This window comes from Frieseomelitta varia, unplaced genomic scaffold, assembly GCF_011392965.1.
Source record: "Frieseomelitta varia isolate USP_RPSP 00005682 unplaced genomic scaffold, Fvar_1.2 scaffold_735, whole genome shotgun sequence".
In the NCBI taxonomy this organism is placed as follows: Eukaryota; Metazoa; Arthropoda; class Insecta; order Hymenoptera; family Apidae; genus Frieseomelitta; species Frieseomelitta varia.
Window position 1 is genome coordinate 261,353 of NW_025110518.1, and position 13,393 is coordinate 274,745.

General features: G+C 39.2%; 1 protein-coding gene across 2 annotated transcripts in view; it reads right to left on the bottom strand.

Annotated features, from left to right (window-relative positions):
- Positions 1–13,393, bottom strand: part of LOC122535537 (ras-related and estrogen-regulated growth inhibitor-like) — a 73,793-nt gene that overhangs the window by 51,849 nt on the left and 8,551 nt on the right. For both annotated transcript variants that reach the window (XM_043667164.1, XM_043667163.1), the window contains exon 3: positions 6,441–6,497. In XM_043667164.1, coding sequence (XP_043523099.1) covers positions 6,441–6,497 — 57 coding nt within the window. The remainder of the gene's footprint in view (positions 1–6,440; positions 6,498–13,393) is intronic.

Genomic DNA, 13,393 nt, shown 5'->3' on the forward strand with positions numbered 1-13,393 from the left:
TGTGTGTGTGTGTGTGTGTGTGTGTGTGTGTGTGTGTGTGTGTGTGTGTGTGTGTGTGTGTGTGTGTGTGTGTGTGTGTGTATGTACATATGCACGATCATCGAGAAACTCGAAGCTCGGCGAAATGCTCGGCCGGACAAACGCGGCGCATTAATTACAGTAGCTTTGTCCGGATCTGCAGGGCAGCAAGGAAAAGCGATCGCGACGATAGGACACACCTGCTTGGATTTTTACGCGGGTGGATATCCGTGGCGTCTCTCGCACACGCTGCACCACGCGGCAATTATTACAGCGAGATAGCCTGCATGAGTTATGGGAGAGATCTGCATTCTCCTCTCGAGTACCCTCCCCATAGGCTCTATTTCATATCGAGTGTTTCAATCTCCGCCCTCCGCGCTCCTTGGCCGCGTTCGTGTCTTGTCTTTCCTACTCTTTGCGCATATTTCTGTAACCAACGCCAACGGGGGCATACGGCCCTCGAGAGATCGACTTGCTGTCTTGGCTAGGCGCCACTACGTACTCTACGTACGCGGCGCAAAAAGACATGTACGTGGCTCTAAAAATTGTTTCTTCACGTTTCTTTCTATTAACCTTCCAAGGACGGGGTATATTTAATTAAATATACCCCTTCGCTAGTCGACGGATTTAAATCGCCAGGCAATGTTTAATTTTACACGTTTTCATATAAATTATTCTAGTTATTACTCTATATTTTCAAAGTTCATCAAATCAAATAAAGACTCGAAGCTACTCGAAATAAGAAAAGAGAGATCGTCGATATATCGGACATTCGACTTTCTCAGATATTATATAGGTGTCGATATATCGGACGTCAGTACTTAGAAGGTTAAGCGAACGATGAGAAATCTCTCTTACATGCATTTTTCCTTTGTAGTGCTTTTATCAGCGTATCTTTATAAGTAACGCGACTATAATTAAACTAATTTTGCAATACATTTTGTGTAAGAATCATAAGATTAAAAAGAAAATAGAAATGTATTGGTAATATATTGTTTTCCATTCTGATATACGACGAGTTCCAACAATTTTCTATAATATTTAAATCCGAAGACTTGGCTGGCTTATTGTTAGCCTGAAACACGAATTTTTTTTACTGAAATTCGTATTTTATGCGTGTCAATTTGTTCGTCAATCACTTTTAATTCAAACATATCTTTCACTGTTTCATTTCACTAATAAATTTTGTTTCCATCTTACCTTGGTAACCAAGACCTCCCCAAATCATTAAACCGCCGCTTTCTATGAATCGTTGATTCCACAAGTTGTTGCTCCTTTCGTAAATCACGAAAATAGTAGTAGTAAAGGCCATTTAATTCACGATTTTTTTTTAAGGACGTCGAACATTACTGTATCTGTCGTAACTCCAACTTTTTCTACAACTAGCAGCTTTGTCTCGCAGTCGAGCTTGAATTATACGTACTACACGTATTATAACAGATTTATACCGAACTGTTCACAACTTTTTCATTTTTCATAATTGTCTGAGATCTTTTAGTAAATTCACAATCACTTTTTGCGACTCTTCGTCACGGAATAATGTTTTTCGTTTAATTTCACTATCGCGTGTATTTCAGCTGGATGTCACTTTTCCTCGCGATCCAACGTTTTTACAAACGTTGATACGCATTTCACCGACCGATATTTCACACGAATGTTACGCTTCCGATAACTCCCGTACGACTGAGGAGCGTAAATATTCGAACTTGTTCGATCCTGTTGTGCCTCGAGGCTACGGGCAGTATTTACATTTTCGTTTCTGTATTTCTGGGAAATTGTGATAATAACATTCAACATAGTACACGTCCATACTCCCAATATTCCAAGAATTCTGATGTAATAATCTGCACATTATCTCTACGGCATACAATACAAGAAAGAGTAGAGTACGCTGTTTTTATACCGGCGATTACATGTTCGTAGAATGTAAACACTCGTCGTTGAAATTACACCGTTTAACGAGAGAAACATACTGGTTTACGGGTTTAGTAATTTTCTATAGCGCATAGAGTGAATCCTTTAATGTCAACATCGTTTGAGAAACACACACGTATAAAATTTTAAAATTAGTACGTAGATAATTACGAAGATGAAGATCACAATATGCTGCAATACACATCTTTTCAATTTGTATTAATTAGGGTACGAGAATTATATTATATTATTAAAAAGCTACCAGAACACATTTTTTTCGACTCTTCTCTGCAAGTTTCTCAAACTCAATCGCAACGCAGATACTTTCCCTGTCCCCTATCAATCGCGATTTAAAACAAATCGAATCAGACTCGTCCAAATAAAAATTTTAATTCAATATACAGATATCTCCAAGTGATCTTGGACTCTCTGCATTCGTTGCTCGTTGAAACAGAAAAGAAAAAAAAAGAAGAAGAGGAAGAAGTATTCGAATCGTGAGACACGAAAAGCCTGACCTCGAATTAAGAAAGAAGCCTCGTATAAAATCTCGAGGATCGAGGTAGCTCCAATAAAATTCAATTAAACGGAACGATCGTGTATCGCCATTAACGACGCTCCCAGGACTCGGGAGAAGAATCGAAAACACGAACAGGAAACGGTGCGTCAAAGGCGGTCGCGAGAGTCGAGGAAATTAGCTTGAACAACCTCCTAGGAAAGCTGCATGAGAGGCTCGTCCGTGTACACCTACACACACACACACACACACACACACACACACGTGTGATCCACGTCGCGGCGGGAGAATCGTAAATTGATTGTGCCGGCGAACAGGTAGGCAAGACTTAACGTAATACATTCGTCAGAAAGCAAGAAGGTGAAATCGAGCGATCTCTATTATTTAGCCAAGTGAAAACCGAGACTAAGTCAGAGACCTGAACGTCTCTCTCTCTCTCTCTCTCTCTCTCTCTCTTTCTCTCTCTGTCAATCTCTGTTTCTCCGGTGATTATAAATCGCGGCGTATTATACGCGCAAACGCGTGCATCGGTCATCGCCTGGTAAACGTGAGATTCCCTATAACCATCTGACGCGAATGCGACAGCTGATAATTGTTTTAAAGGATGCCCACTTTGTGTACGTTGCGATACGAGCACGTCCGATACTAATGGGCAGCCGTGCGAACGTTCGCGTGTGAACGTTGTGCTCAACCGAGATTCGGGTGCATTGCAGTGGTGTATTCGTGAAAGTATTCAAACACTCGAGCCATGGAAGAGCCATTTCTATTACTGTCGTTGTTACACCGAGACTTTCATGACGCAAAATAATTTGATGCAAAATAATCTGAAATTATTCACACTGGCGAGTAACACAAAGAAAACCACCCTTCGTCGTAAAATTGCCAAAGGAAAATTGAAATCGCCATCGACAACGGCATTCGCAACCGCCAATTCGCGGCCAATCCAATCAACACGCCAGTCAAAATTGTAACAATTGTAACCCCGCGTAATTGTTAAAATCGTACGAATTCATCGCGCACGCTGCTGTCGTTGAATGTATCGAGATCGCAACAGTGCCGCCCGTAGCGAACAACTTTTCATTTTCTCGTTTTCATCCTCTCACGGCCCGGCCCCGGGACGATTCCGAACGATGAAAGCATTATTTCGTTGAACGTGTAGCGTGTGCACGCGGCGCGGCAGCTACGTACACATGTACTACATACGCGATATATATGAAAACCCGTCACGTAACCCCAAGTACAAGTTGTTTTCGAGGGACGTGGAATGGCGGCACGCCTCTGGTAGCGCGATTAACAAAAGCGATCTATTAAATGGGCCATTGTGCTGTCCGAAGATGTGAATGACACCGGGCGGTGTGCGCCGCCACGGGGAAATTAAATTCTCTGCCGCATACACGCTACGGACACCGATTCGCCGAGCACTGATTGAAATAATGTGCATTGCACTGTGCTTCGCTATTTCCACGAGTTACCGAGATTAGGATTCGAAGATCCACGTAGGTGAATGAGTCTGGTTTCGAGAACTATTCGCTTTCAAATGTTTGTGTAGATTCCTATCGACATTCTTGGGATACAATATGGGTATAAATGTGTATGAATCGAATCTATCTAATAATAAACTAGCACCGCATTATTTGCAGCAGTATTAGTTTATAATTTCTCCATTAAAAAAATTACCCAGTTCGTAAGATGTTTTACTGGTTATTACAAGACCAGCAACGTATCAATTTATCCTTGCTCTTTGTCTCATTTCTTCAGGTCTTCAACTCTCTCTCTCTCTCTCTCTCTCTCTCTCTCTCTCTCTCTCTCTCTCTCTCTCTCTCTCTCATTGAGAAAATTACATCACACGGCAAGTACAATACAAAATTACACATCTTTCTGTCATTACATCATCATTGCAGCAACAGCGTTCAATGCTTGTAATTAGAATCCACTCGTTTAGCCTAACTTTCGTTACAAACATATTATACATTGAAATTCCTTGCTATTTTCGTATCGTTGTTACGTTGAAATAAATCATTTAGAAAAAAAAATATCAAAGAAAGAAGCTTGCGGTAATTTAGAGTCACCAAGGCTGCGGACTTTTCTGAAATTTTATTTTACGTATTTTTGTATATCGTGCACACGTTTTGCGGTGTTTCATTTAGTCCTTAGAATGTCTCACAAGGATGCGTACGCCAAAATCAAGACTCACGTTCGACGAAAAAAACAATTGTCAGATCTCGGCGAGTCTCGTCTATTCCCATGAAAATCACCCTCGGAGAAACGGAAAAGACTAACGAGAAGCTCAGACTAAAAAAGGAGCAAAGAGGCAAAAATGCGGGAGTGAAAGCGCAGGGGGAGCGAATCTCGTTGAAAATCTTGTCGTTGTGCCCCGGCACGATCCTCGGTATGCAAAGCTTAAAGGGGAGCTGAAACCTCGCAGCGAGGAGTTGAAGATAATCATGCTCATACGACCGTCCGCATTCCGAGAATTCGATACTCCACTCTACGGAGAAGAGGCTGTTCCGTGCGTCGGCGAGCCCGTTTTCACGATCGTTCAATTTGCAGTTCGACTCGCAGTTCGCAATGATCGTTCGTTCGAAACGAGCCGTGGAAAGAAACCACGTACGAGTGGTGATCTCGCCATCTTCTGTTCGCACGATTCCAACTCCATTTTTCCCATACTGCGAACCCGGGCAGCGCTCTTGGAAGAGTTGCGATTCACAACGCGTAATTTAGTTTTCAATATTTCGTCGTTTCGAAGTGAATTGAATCTGGTAAAATGTGTTAATTAATTTCAAACGATCGTGGAAGTTAATGAATCAAGAGTTAAATGGTACTTCAATTTCTGGAATATTTAATAAAATTCAATAGAATTTGGATTGAAATAAAACCGTGGAAATATTAAGAGGATCTTTTGACTTTCTTTTTCGCGGTCTGCGGATACTGAAAGAATTTAAAGTTAAATATCAAAAATTGGAAATGAAATTTTAGTAAAAATATTAGAAGTTAGTTAAAAAGATCGAAATTACTTAAAGTTATTACGTATAAAGATAAAATTTTATCTAAAGATTTAATAATCTCTATCCATCTTTTTTTACATAAATGTCAAATCAGATAACAATTCCTAGATAGTAATTAAATTTCTTTCCGGGGATATTTCAAGTCGCTAAAGCCGAAAATGTGGGTCATTTTTCACGGAACTGTTTTAGAGTATATACTTGCGTAATGTAATATCACTTGATATCATACTATCTACATGTTGGGACGATAGAAAACGATCTTATGATTAATTACGGATCAGAATTACCTAACATCCGTTAAGTAAGAATTGACAAGTACAAAAAGTTCGGAGAAACCAATAAGAATAGAACAATAAGTATAATTAATCCAATTTTCGCTATGAGAAACCAAAAGTATTTACTCAAATATTAAATCAACTTCAAATCCTTCCGTTCGCAGAGCACCATAAAAACATGATTGAAAATTTCCAATAGTTTTCAAATCAACAACACAAAGAAATTATTATTATGTTGGAACAATAGAATAATAAAATAAGAGACAGCAGAGCAATAAACCGTTCGTCGAATATTAGAATAATCAGAGAATAATTCTTCAAATGTACGACAGGCAATACCGTACGCTCTTCATAAAATCAACAAACAAGATTCAACAAACAATCCTTTTCCAAACGAAAGTGACACAGGTTTCTCCATGCCATTGAAACGTAATTCTCGCGACAAAAAAGCGAATCCACAAAGTGTAGTCTGACAAACGCAAAGTAACGTTAGCAACACGTGATGAAGTAATCAGCGCGATCCGTGGAACAGGAAAAAGTTGCACCGGCAAGCTGTTAAACCTGCATACGCTGGTTTAACATCCGCGATGCAGAATGTTACCAATGATGTGCGGTTGAGGAGAGGAAAGAAAAGTTGGCGATGGTTCGATTTTCGAGCGACGCTAGAACAGATCGCAAGAAGAATGGAGGAGAAAGGGAAAGAGAGCGACTTACCGCTGGTTGAGCTGTACTCGCCGATGTATCGCCTCGTCAAATATCGCACCACCACGGCTGAAAGGAAAAACGAGACGTTAAACGTGCGAAATAATTTTTCACCGGGGGAATATATGTACGTATATGAGTAGCAAAGCAATCGAAATGACAAACGGGTCAGTGTGATTTGTTCTCGGTGAGTAAAAGTTGCTCGAGTAACTTATTCGAATTCGTTACTGGTTATAGTAATTAGTTATAGCAAACAGAGTGCGGACGTCTCCATATTTTTTTTTTTACAAAAACGTCCTCCGTGCGTAAAAGTTTAAAATTTGTTTTGACAAGTTGAATCTCAAAATGTGTTTAACAGATATTTAAATACTATTTATCAATTAATATATTATTATATTATTATCAATCGTATTAATATATTGTTTTAATTAATATATTAATTTAACTTATGATAGATTAAACTAAATACTTTCAGTATGAATTGCCATTTAGTTTATAGACTGTTTAGTCGATTATTGAATATGATAGGTGAGGAAATGAAAAGAGATATTGCTAAACTTGCTTTCCTCAGTGTCCAATTTAATTTTCTCCCTTTCCATACGATTTGATAAAATCGGACGTGATACGATCTCTCAGAGTAATTTAAATATATTTCATTTAAACTTCTCGTCGGTGTCAGTCGCTGAATGAAAGTGCCGCTCGTTCGTTTCTTAATTTTAACAGAAACTGGTTTATATAAGTGAAAAGCGATTAATCATCTGCGTAATTTCTCTGTTTGGTCTGTGTATCCTTATCCTCAGAAACTTTCCTACTTTTCGTACTTTGTAGAAACGAAACGGTCTAGCCGGTAATTTTCACGTACCGAATCTATCCTCGGTCTTGAAGATGTTGAAGTCGCTTCTTTAGATTTGTCGAACGTTGCGCGATCTTTTTAACAAAATTAAGTAAGAGTTTCAATTTCCCATCGAACACCATCCACGCACGTTATATCATAGAAATTGATTATAGAAATGTTCATTTCCACTAAAACGTGAATTGCAACTACTTGTTCTTCAAACGAATACAGTGTTTGCCTCGTGTCAATTAATTGCCAGATGATCCGCTTAACCGCGCGAGGGTTAAAATTGAATTTTCGCGGGTTGAGGCGCTTAGGCGAAAGAATGAGAAAACAGCCGGCGTGGAACGAAGATCGTACGTCATTGGTACTGGCGATAAAAGTATTCTCTTTAAGCGTAGCCGCCACCACCACCACCACCACCACCACCACACCTCCTGTCGACAGCTCGTCGAGACGCACGGGGCAACACACACACACACACACACACACACACACACACACACCGAGTTCCATTCCTCCTGTTCCTTTCCTTTCCTTTCCTTTCCTTTCCTTTCCTCGTGTTTGAACCCTGCAATTTCGCACGGGCCAAGGACTCGCGCGTCTTCCTATCGATCCGTAATTACACGGCTGTAACGACCTAGCACCTCGAAGAATAACCGTACTAGCCGCAGATCGGGCAGGTATAACGAGGGTGAAAGAAGTGGGCCCCGGTTGGTAATTTTCGGCTGGTTCATGGAAAAAAATTTCGCGCCGCCGCGTTCTATCTCGCAGGGGGTTGTTTCTTTTTCCAACGCGCACGATTTCGCGAAACTCGTTGCCACACTCGAGCTGTGAGATTGACATTTGGAAGAAAACTCGCTTCTAGCGAAGTGGAAAGTACGATTTAAATGGATTTAAACTGTAAATGGAGACTTAGACTGTAGGAAATTTTCAAGTGCACAATTGCACGAAATATGTAAAAATATCCAAGGTGTCTTTTTCTTTCATTTTTTACGATATTAAACACAATTTTCCACCGAGGTTTCACTTTTTTTTCTTTTTAATACAGATTTGTATAAAAATCCGCACGATCTGCTGTAAACCGTAAGCTTCGCTCGGAGCATTAAATTGCAAATGAAATTATTAAATTCCAGAGCGTCGAAATTTCTCTCGTACGAAAAATTTCAATAAACAACTTCACATTTGCCCGTTCCCTGATATCTTTAAATGAAATCTCACCGTTCCGGTTCAAGAATTCTTCACTCACCCAATGCCGTACCATTACAAACTTCATCAACTTCGCCATCAACTTGGAACCAGTTTACAAGTGAAGTTACACGGCAGAAAGTAAGAAATTAATGTGTACATCGAGTCTTTTACAGCCGTTTAATATGCAAATATATACAACTAATCGCCCAGTATATCATGTCGTCAACGATAACACAATGCGGAATCCTAAATTCCAAACTGTCACAGTCAAACTTGTTTCATCAGTTAAACATCAGACATTCGAAAGAGAATTGAATTATATCAAATATTTGTTTAAAAGATTAAATGTACACGATAAAAGAATAATTGTAATAACTACAAGAACACACTTTAATGCACACACTTTAACGTACTAATGTCATTTAATGCCAGACTTTGTGGCTTTCCGTTTCAATTTTTTTACATTTCCCTTTACTTTTAGTAAACTAAAACCAATAAAATTTGAAAAATATTTTTTTAATCATTTTTTTTCAGAATTTTTGTATAGCTACAATTGATAAATAAATATACATTTTGAAATACTTTATTTGCTTTATTTTTTCTTTATTATTGTTATTAATATTATTATTATTATTATTATTAATAATAATACTAATAATTATCCAAATGATCGTACTTTGCTACGAGGAGAAAAATAACGTACGTAAAAAAATATATCGACATTACTCGTCCTTCCATCGCGTAAGAAAATATTCAGATCCAAGTAAACACCGACACTGTTAAAATCAAACGTTTAACACAATTTAACAATAACGGTGATTTACCAACGTTCCAGTGAAATAATAAAACTTTCGTCGCGCGAAACTTCTCTTCACGGGGGATTAAAGCGGGGTTAAATTAAAATCTCTTCATCCTAACGGAAAGGTTATCGTTCGCCTCGTCCCACCCTCCCCCCGTATGAATCTTCTGAACTTCGTGAAACCAGTTCGGGAGGGACGAAGTGCAGAACCGAGAGGCAAAGCGAGCCCCAGACTTTGCGAATCAACGGAACACGATGTCCGCGGTGCTTCTCTCGGGGTTTCTCTCTTTCCCGAGTCCGCGAGCAACCACGGCGACAGATTTATAAACGGTGTATTATAGGAGAGCTCGGGGAGAGCACCGGGACCGGCGCGGCGGCACCGGCCTATGTACTCGATAAGTCTTCGAGGGTCGAACCTCGAGAAAGAGAAAGAGAGGCACGTCGGCGACATGTTAAAGTTCCTCTCGTACGTATCGCGAAGTAACGAAGAAATTTATGAAATGAAGTATCCACCAGAGCTTGCACGTGACACTCCCGTGTGAGCGTGCGTGCGTGCGCGTACACGTTGCGGGCGAATGTACGAGCGTAGACTTTAATGACATTTCCTGTACATCGTGCGGCTGTTAATTATCGTTATTACGTATCTGACGCGAGTTTTTCCAGTTTCGCCGGCGACCAGTGTAAGACACGTCGTGTCGGGACGCGAAAGGAACTTCCCTTCCTCTGGTTTCGCCACTCGGTAACCTCTCTTTTAACGGCCGCGTGTGCGCCGAGTACCGTACAAGTAATACTTTCTTCTCGATTCGTTCGATACAGTCAATGTTTCAAACATCAAAGAATTGCACGTCAGAGAATGAAAATTCTTTCTGACGTGGAATTATTTTTGCTTTGGCATTCATGTATTTCGTCACGACTGTCTAAAGTCTAATTTAGTCGGAAGTGAAGTTTGAACAAACACGTTTATTTGAAAATTTCGTTACGATTAGTTATCTAAGTCAACATCATTACGATTAGTCTAAAGTCAACATCATTACAATTTGGTGCCAAGAACGGGAATTATTTACGACTTAAATCAACCGAAACATCTTCGTCTACTCATCGTATACTTTCGTCTGGATTCATTCGGCATCACCGTGTATCGCGGAGCACGTAACGTATCGCCCGTGTTTGCGAGCGCGTTAGCAACTTATCCGACCTCGATAAAAGCCACTGTTGACGCGTTTCGATTCAATTCGTTTCGGTGAGCGCAAACGATCCAATGCTCGCCTCCTGCTTGCCTCCGCGACACACTCACAGTCTCGCAACAATGCGAAGAGCAGAGATGCCATGGAGGTGTTATAAATTCCCTCCCCGTGAACTTCCACGTTAAATCTTGATACCGCAATCCGTGTGTGCCTCGGATGGTTTCCCTCGGCTCTGAACTTTCGTCGACAAGAGGCGTTCTCCGACTACTAGAGAGTTCAACGCGTATTTTCGTTCGACACAAAGGTACAAATTGCGAGCGGCTGTGCAAATGTCAGATCCAGCATCCTTGCATCGTGTGCCACTTGGATCGTTCGAGGCGTGCTTTATTGGCTCGAACGAGTCAGTAGTTTGGTTTTACTGTTTCAAGTAAAGTGTATATACACATGTATATATATATATGTGTACAATTTTTATATTTATACTACTATTTATGTATTTCATATATATTTTTAAATTTGTTTATCATTAATCATCAATTGTACGTACATATATGTATATATATCTTTTGCATATATATGTGTACATGCATTGCACATTTATTACCTATATATGTACACAATATTATATATAATCATGTAATTATTAATATGAACAATTTCTGTACATACATGTAATTTACATACAATTATATGTATATTATATGTATACAATTTTTGTGTGTCCAGATATATGTATATCTTGTATAGTAAATATAAATAGAAATTTGAAACTGATCATTGATCACGTTCACACGACCTACACCTGCCTACACGTAATTTACCAGCTCTGCTATTTGAAATTAATAATTAATCTTAAAAACTTACAAACGTACAAACAACGTACAAACAAATCAATCTGAATCACTGCACTGATCAAAAATCAATCGATGCTATGTTCGCACATAATTCAAAACAGTCTCGGAATCTCTGTCTTCGTGTCTTCAATGCCACAAATTATCTTCTATAGAAATCTCTTGCTTCGAGCAAACGGACAACAATTTCCTCGGTGAATAAATATCTCGGGCTATGCGCGCGCGTTTATTGGAGCAATGACGAAGGTACGAAGGAAAACGTGGCCAGTCTGCTGTGAGACAGCCAGCAGAGGATGCGCTCCGTTGCTCTTACCGTGCCATGAATCGCCCTTTTTTCACCTTGCCCACCTTTATACGCGGCGGTCGTGCTCGTAATTACTATTTTCTTACGTGCGGCGGCCTTTATCTACCGTGAATCTATCTATAGATTCACGGTATACACCGCACGGACGAGCACGAATGCCATCGCCATTTCGCCACTGTGTCTGTAAAACTGCGTGCTCTATCCGCGCGACGTTCCGACGTTAGTTGGTCGCTTCTACGCGCCCTTTCTCTCCTTCTTCCGTCCTCCTGAGATCTCTACACAATCGATCAGCTCGTCGTAATCACGACGCGTAATCGAACGCGTTGGACGAATGTTATGTTTTCCTACTCCAAGCTCGATCATTCAAGTTTGAAGTTTAGTTTAGCGATCTTTATTGCAAGGATATTCGAACCCCATTCGGAAAATCAAGCTGATGAGTAGGAAAAGGCATTTTTTTCTTTTTTTTAATTTATCTTAATTTTATTTAATTGCCCTTTCGCGACAAAACGACTTGTGGAGACAAGTTGCGAAATTGTAAAGTTCATTATTTTGACTTTCGAGGCTCGTTTGCAACAATTGCAACTAGAACATTAATCGGTCGATACCTGATTTTTCTACATTCACTTTTACAGAATAGCGAGTACTTTTTTTTTTTAAATATATAAACAAAAGTTTGCGTTCTCTATGATGCGTTCCTTGCACTTCAGCTTCTGTGAAACAAGTCGTCAATACCTCAAACATCCACTACGAATAGGTTATTGCTGAGATTGAATTCCCAATTGTCATTCATCCTTATTTCTCTTGTTACCTATATTACCTAGATTTTTCTTTTACACTTTTCTTTGCACGTTTGTCATTATTCAATTACAGTTGGAACTTTTTGTCAGTATATTGTACAACGTTAGAACAATTGAACTTGATGTTTATTTGACATTCATATACGCGACATATTAACGATTCATGAGACTTTCTACAGCAACAGTTATGCAACCTTCAGTGTCCATAGTATTTAAGAATTAACGATATTCATTTAGAAATTGTAACGACGCACGGAATGCGGATATTTATTCACTTATGAATAATTAAAACGTGCAAGAATGGTAATATACACATGTATAATAAATATTTTTCTATAGAAATCTCTGCAACTTGTGTATACGAAGTGAATTTTTGTGAATCATAATAAACCTTGGAGGTGTATCAACACTTCGAATGTAACTTTTGTAACAATTCTGTCGTAACAGAAGAAATTTTGTGATTCTTCGTAAACGATGCAGGGAATTTGTGCGACAAAGGATTGCAAAATGTGAGGAAAATTACCAACTTTACGAACAAATAAAGCAACAAAGCAGTAAAAATTATACAGGACATGGTGCAGACAGCTGAAGGTTGATTCCACGTGCATGGCTGAGCCAAAAACGTATTCAAACTCTAACAATTTAAAAGCCTTAAAAGAAAAAATTTTTCACTTATTTTCATAGAATAGTCTCCCATCCGGTCTGGAATTAATCAAAAAAAATATGACTTTCTCGAGAACTCGATGGAATAACAAAAAAAAAGAACGTTGTTCTTTCTTTCAAATTTATTTTTCCACGCAAAATTAGTACTCTGGTGAGTACCACAACCACAGAGATATGTACATACATACATACTCCAAGAAATTTTAGCAGACCCGAACGAAGAAAAGAACATACGTATATAATGACTAAATAAACGAACGAAAGAACGACTAAAGAATGACACTCTACGTGGAATTTTTATTTAATTAATCATTAACGTGATTAATAATAATAATAAATTA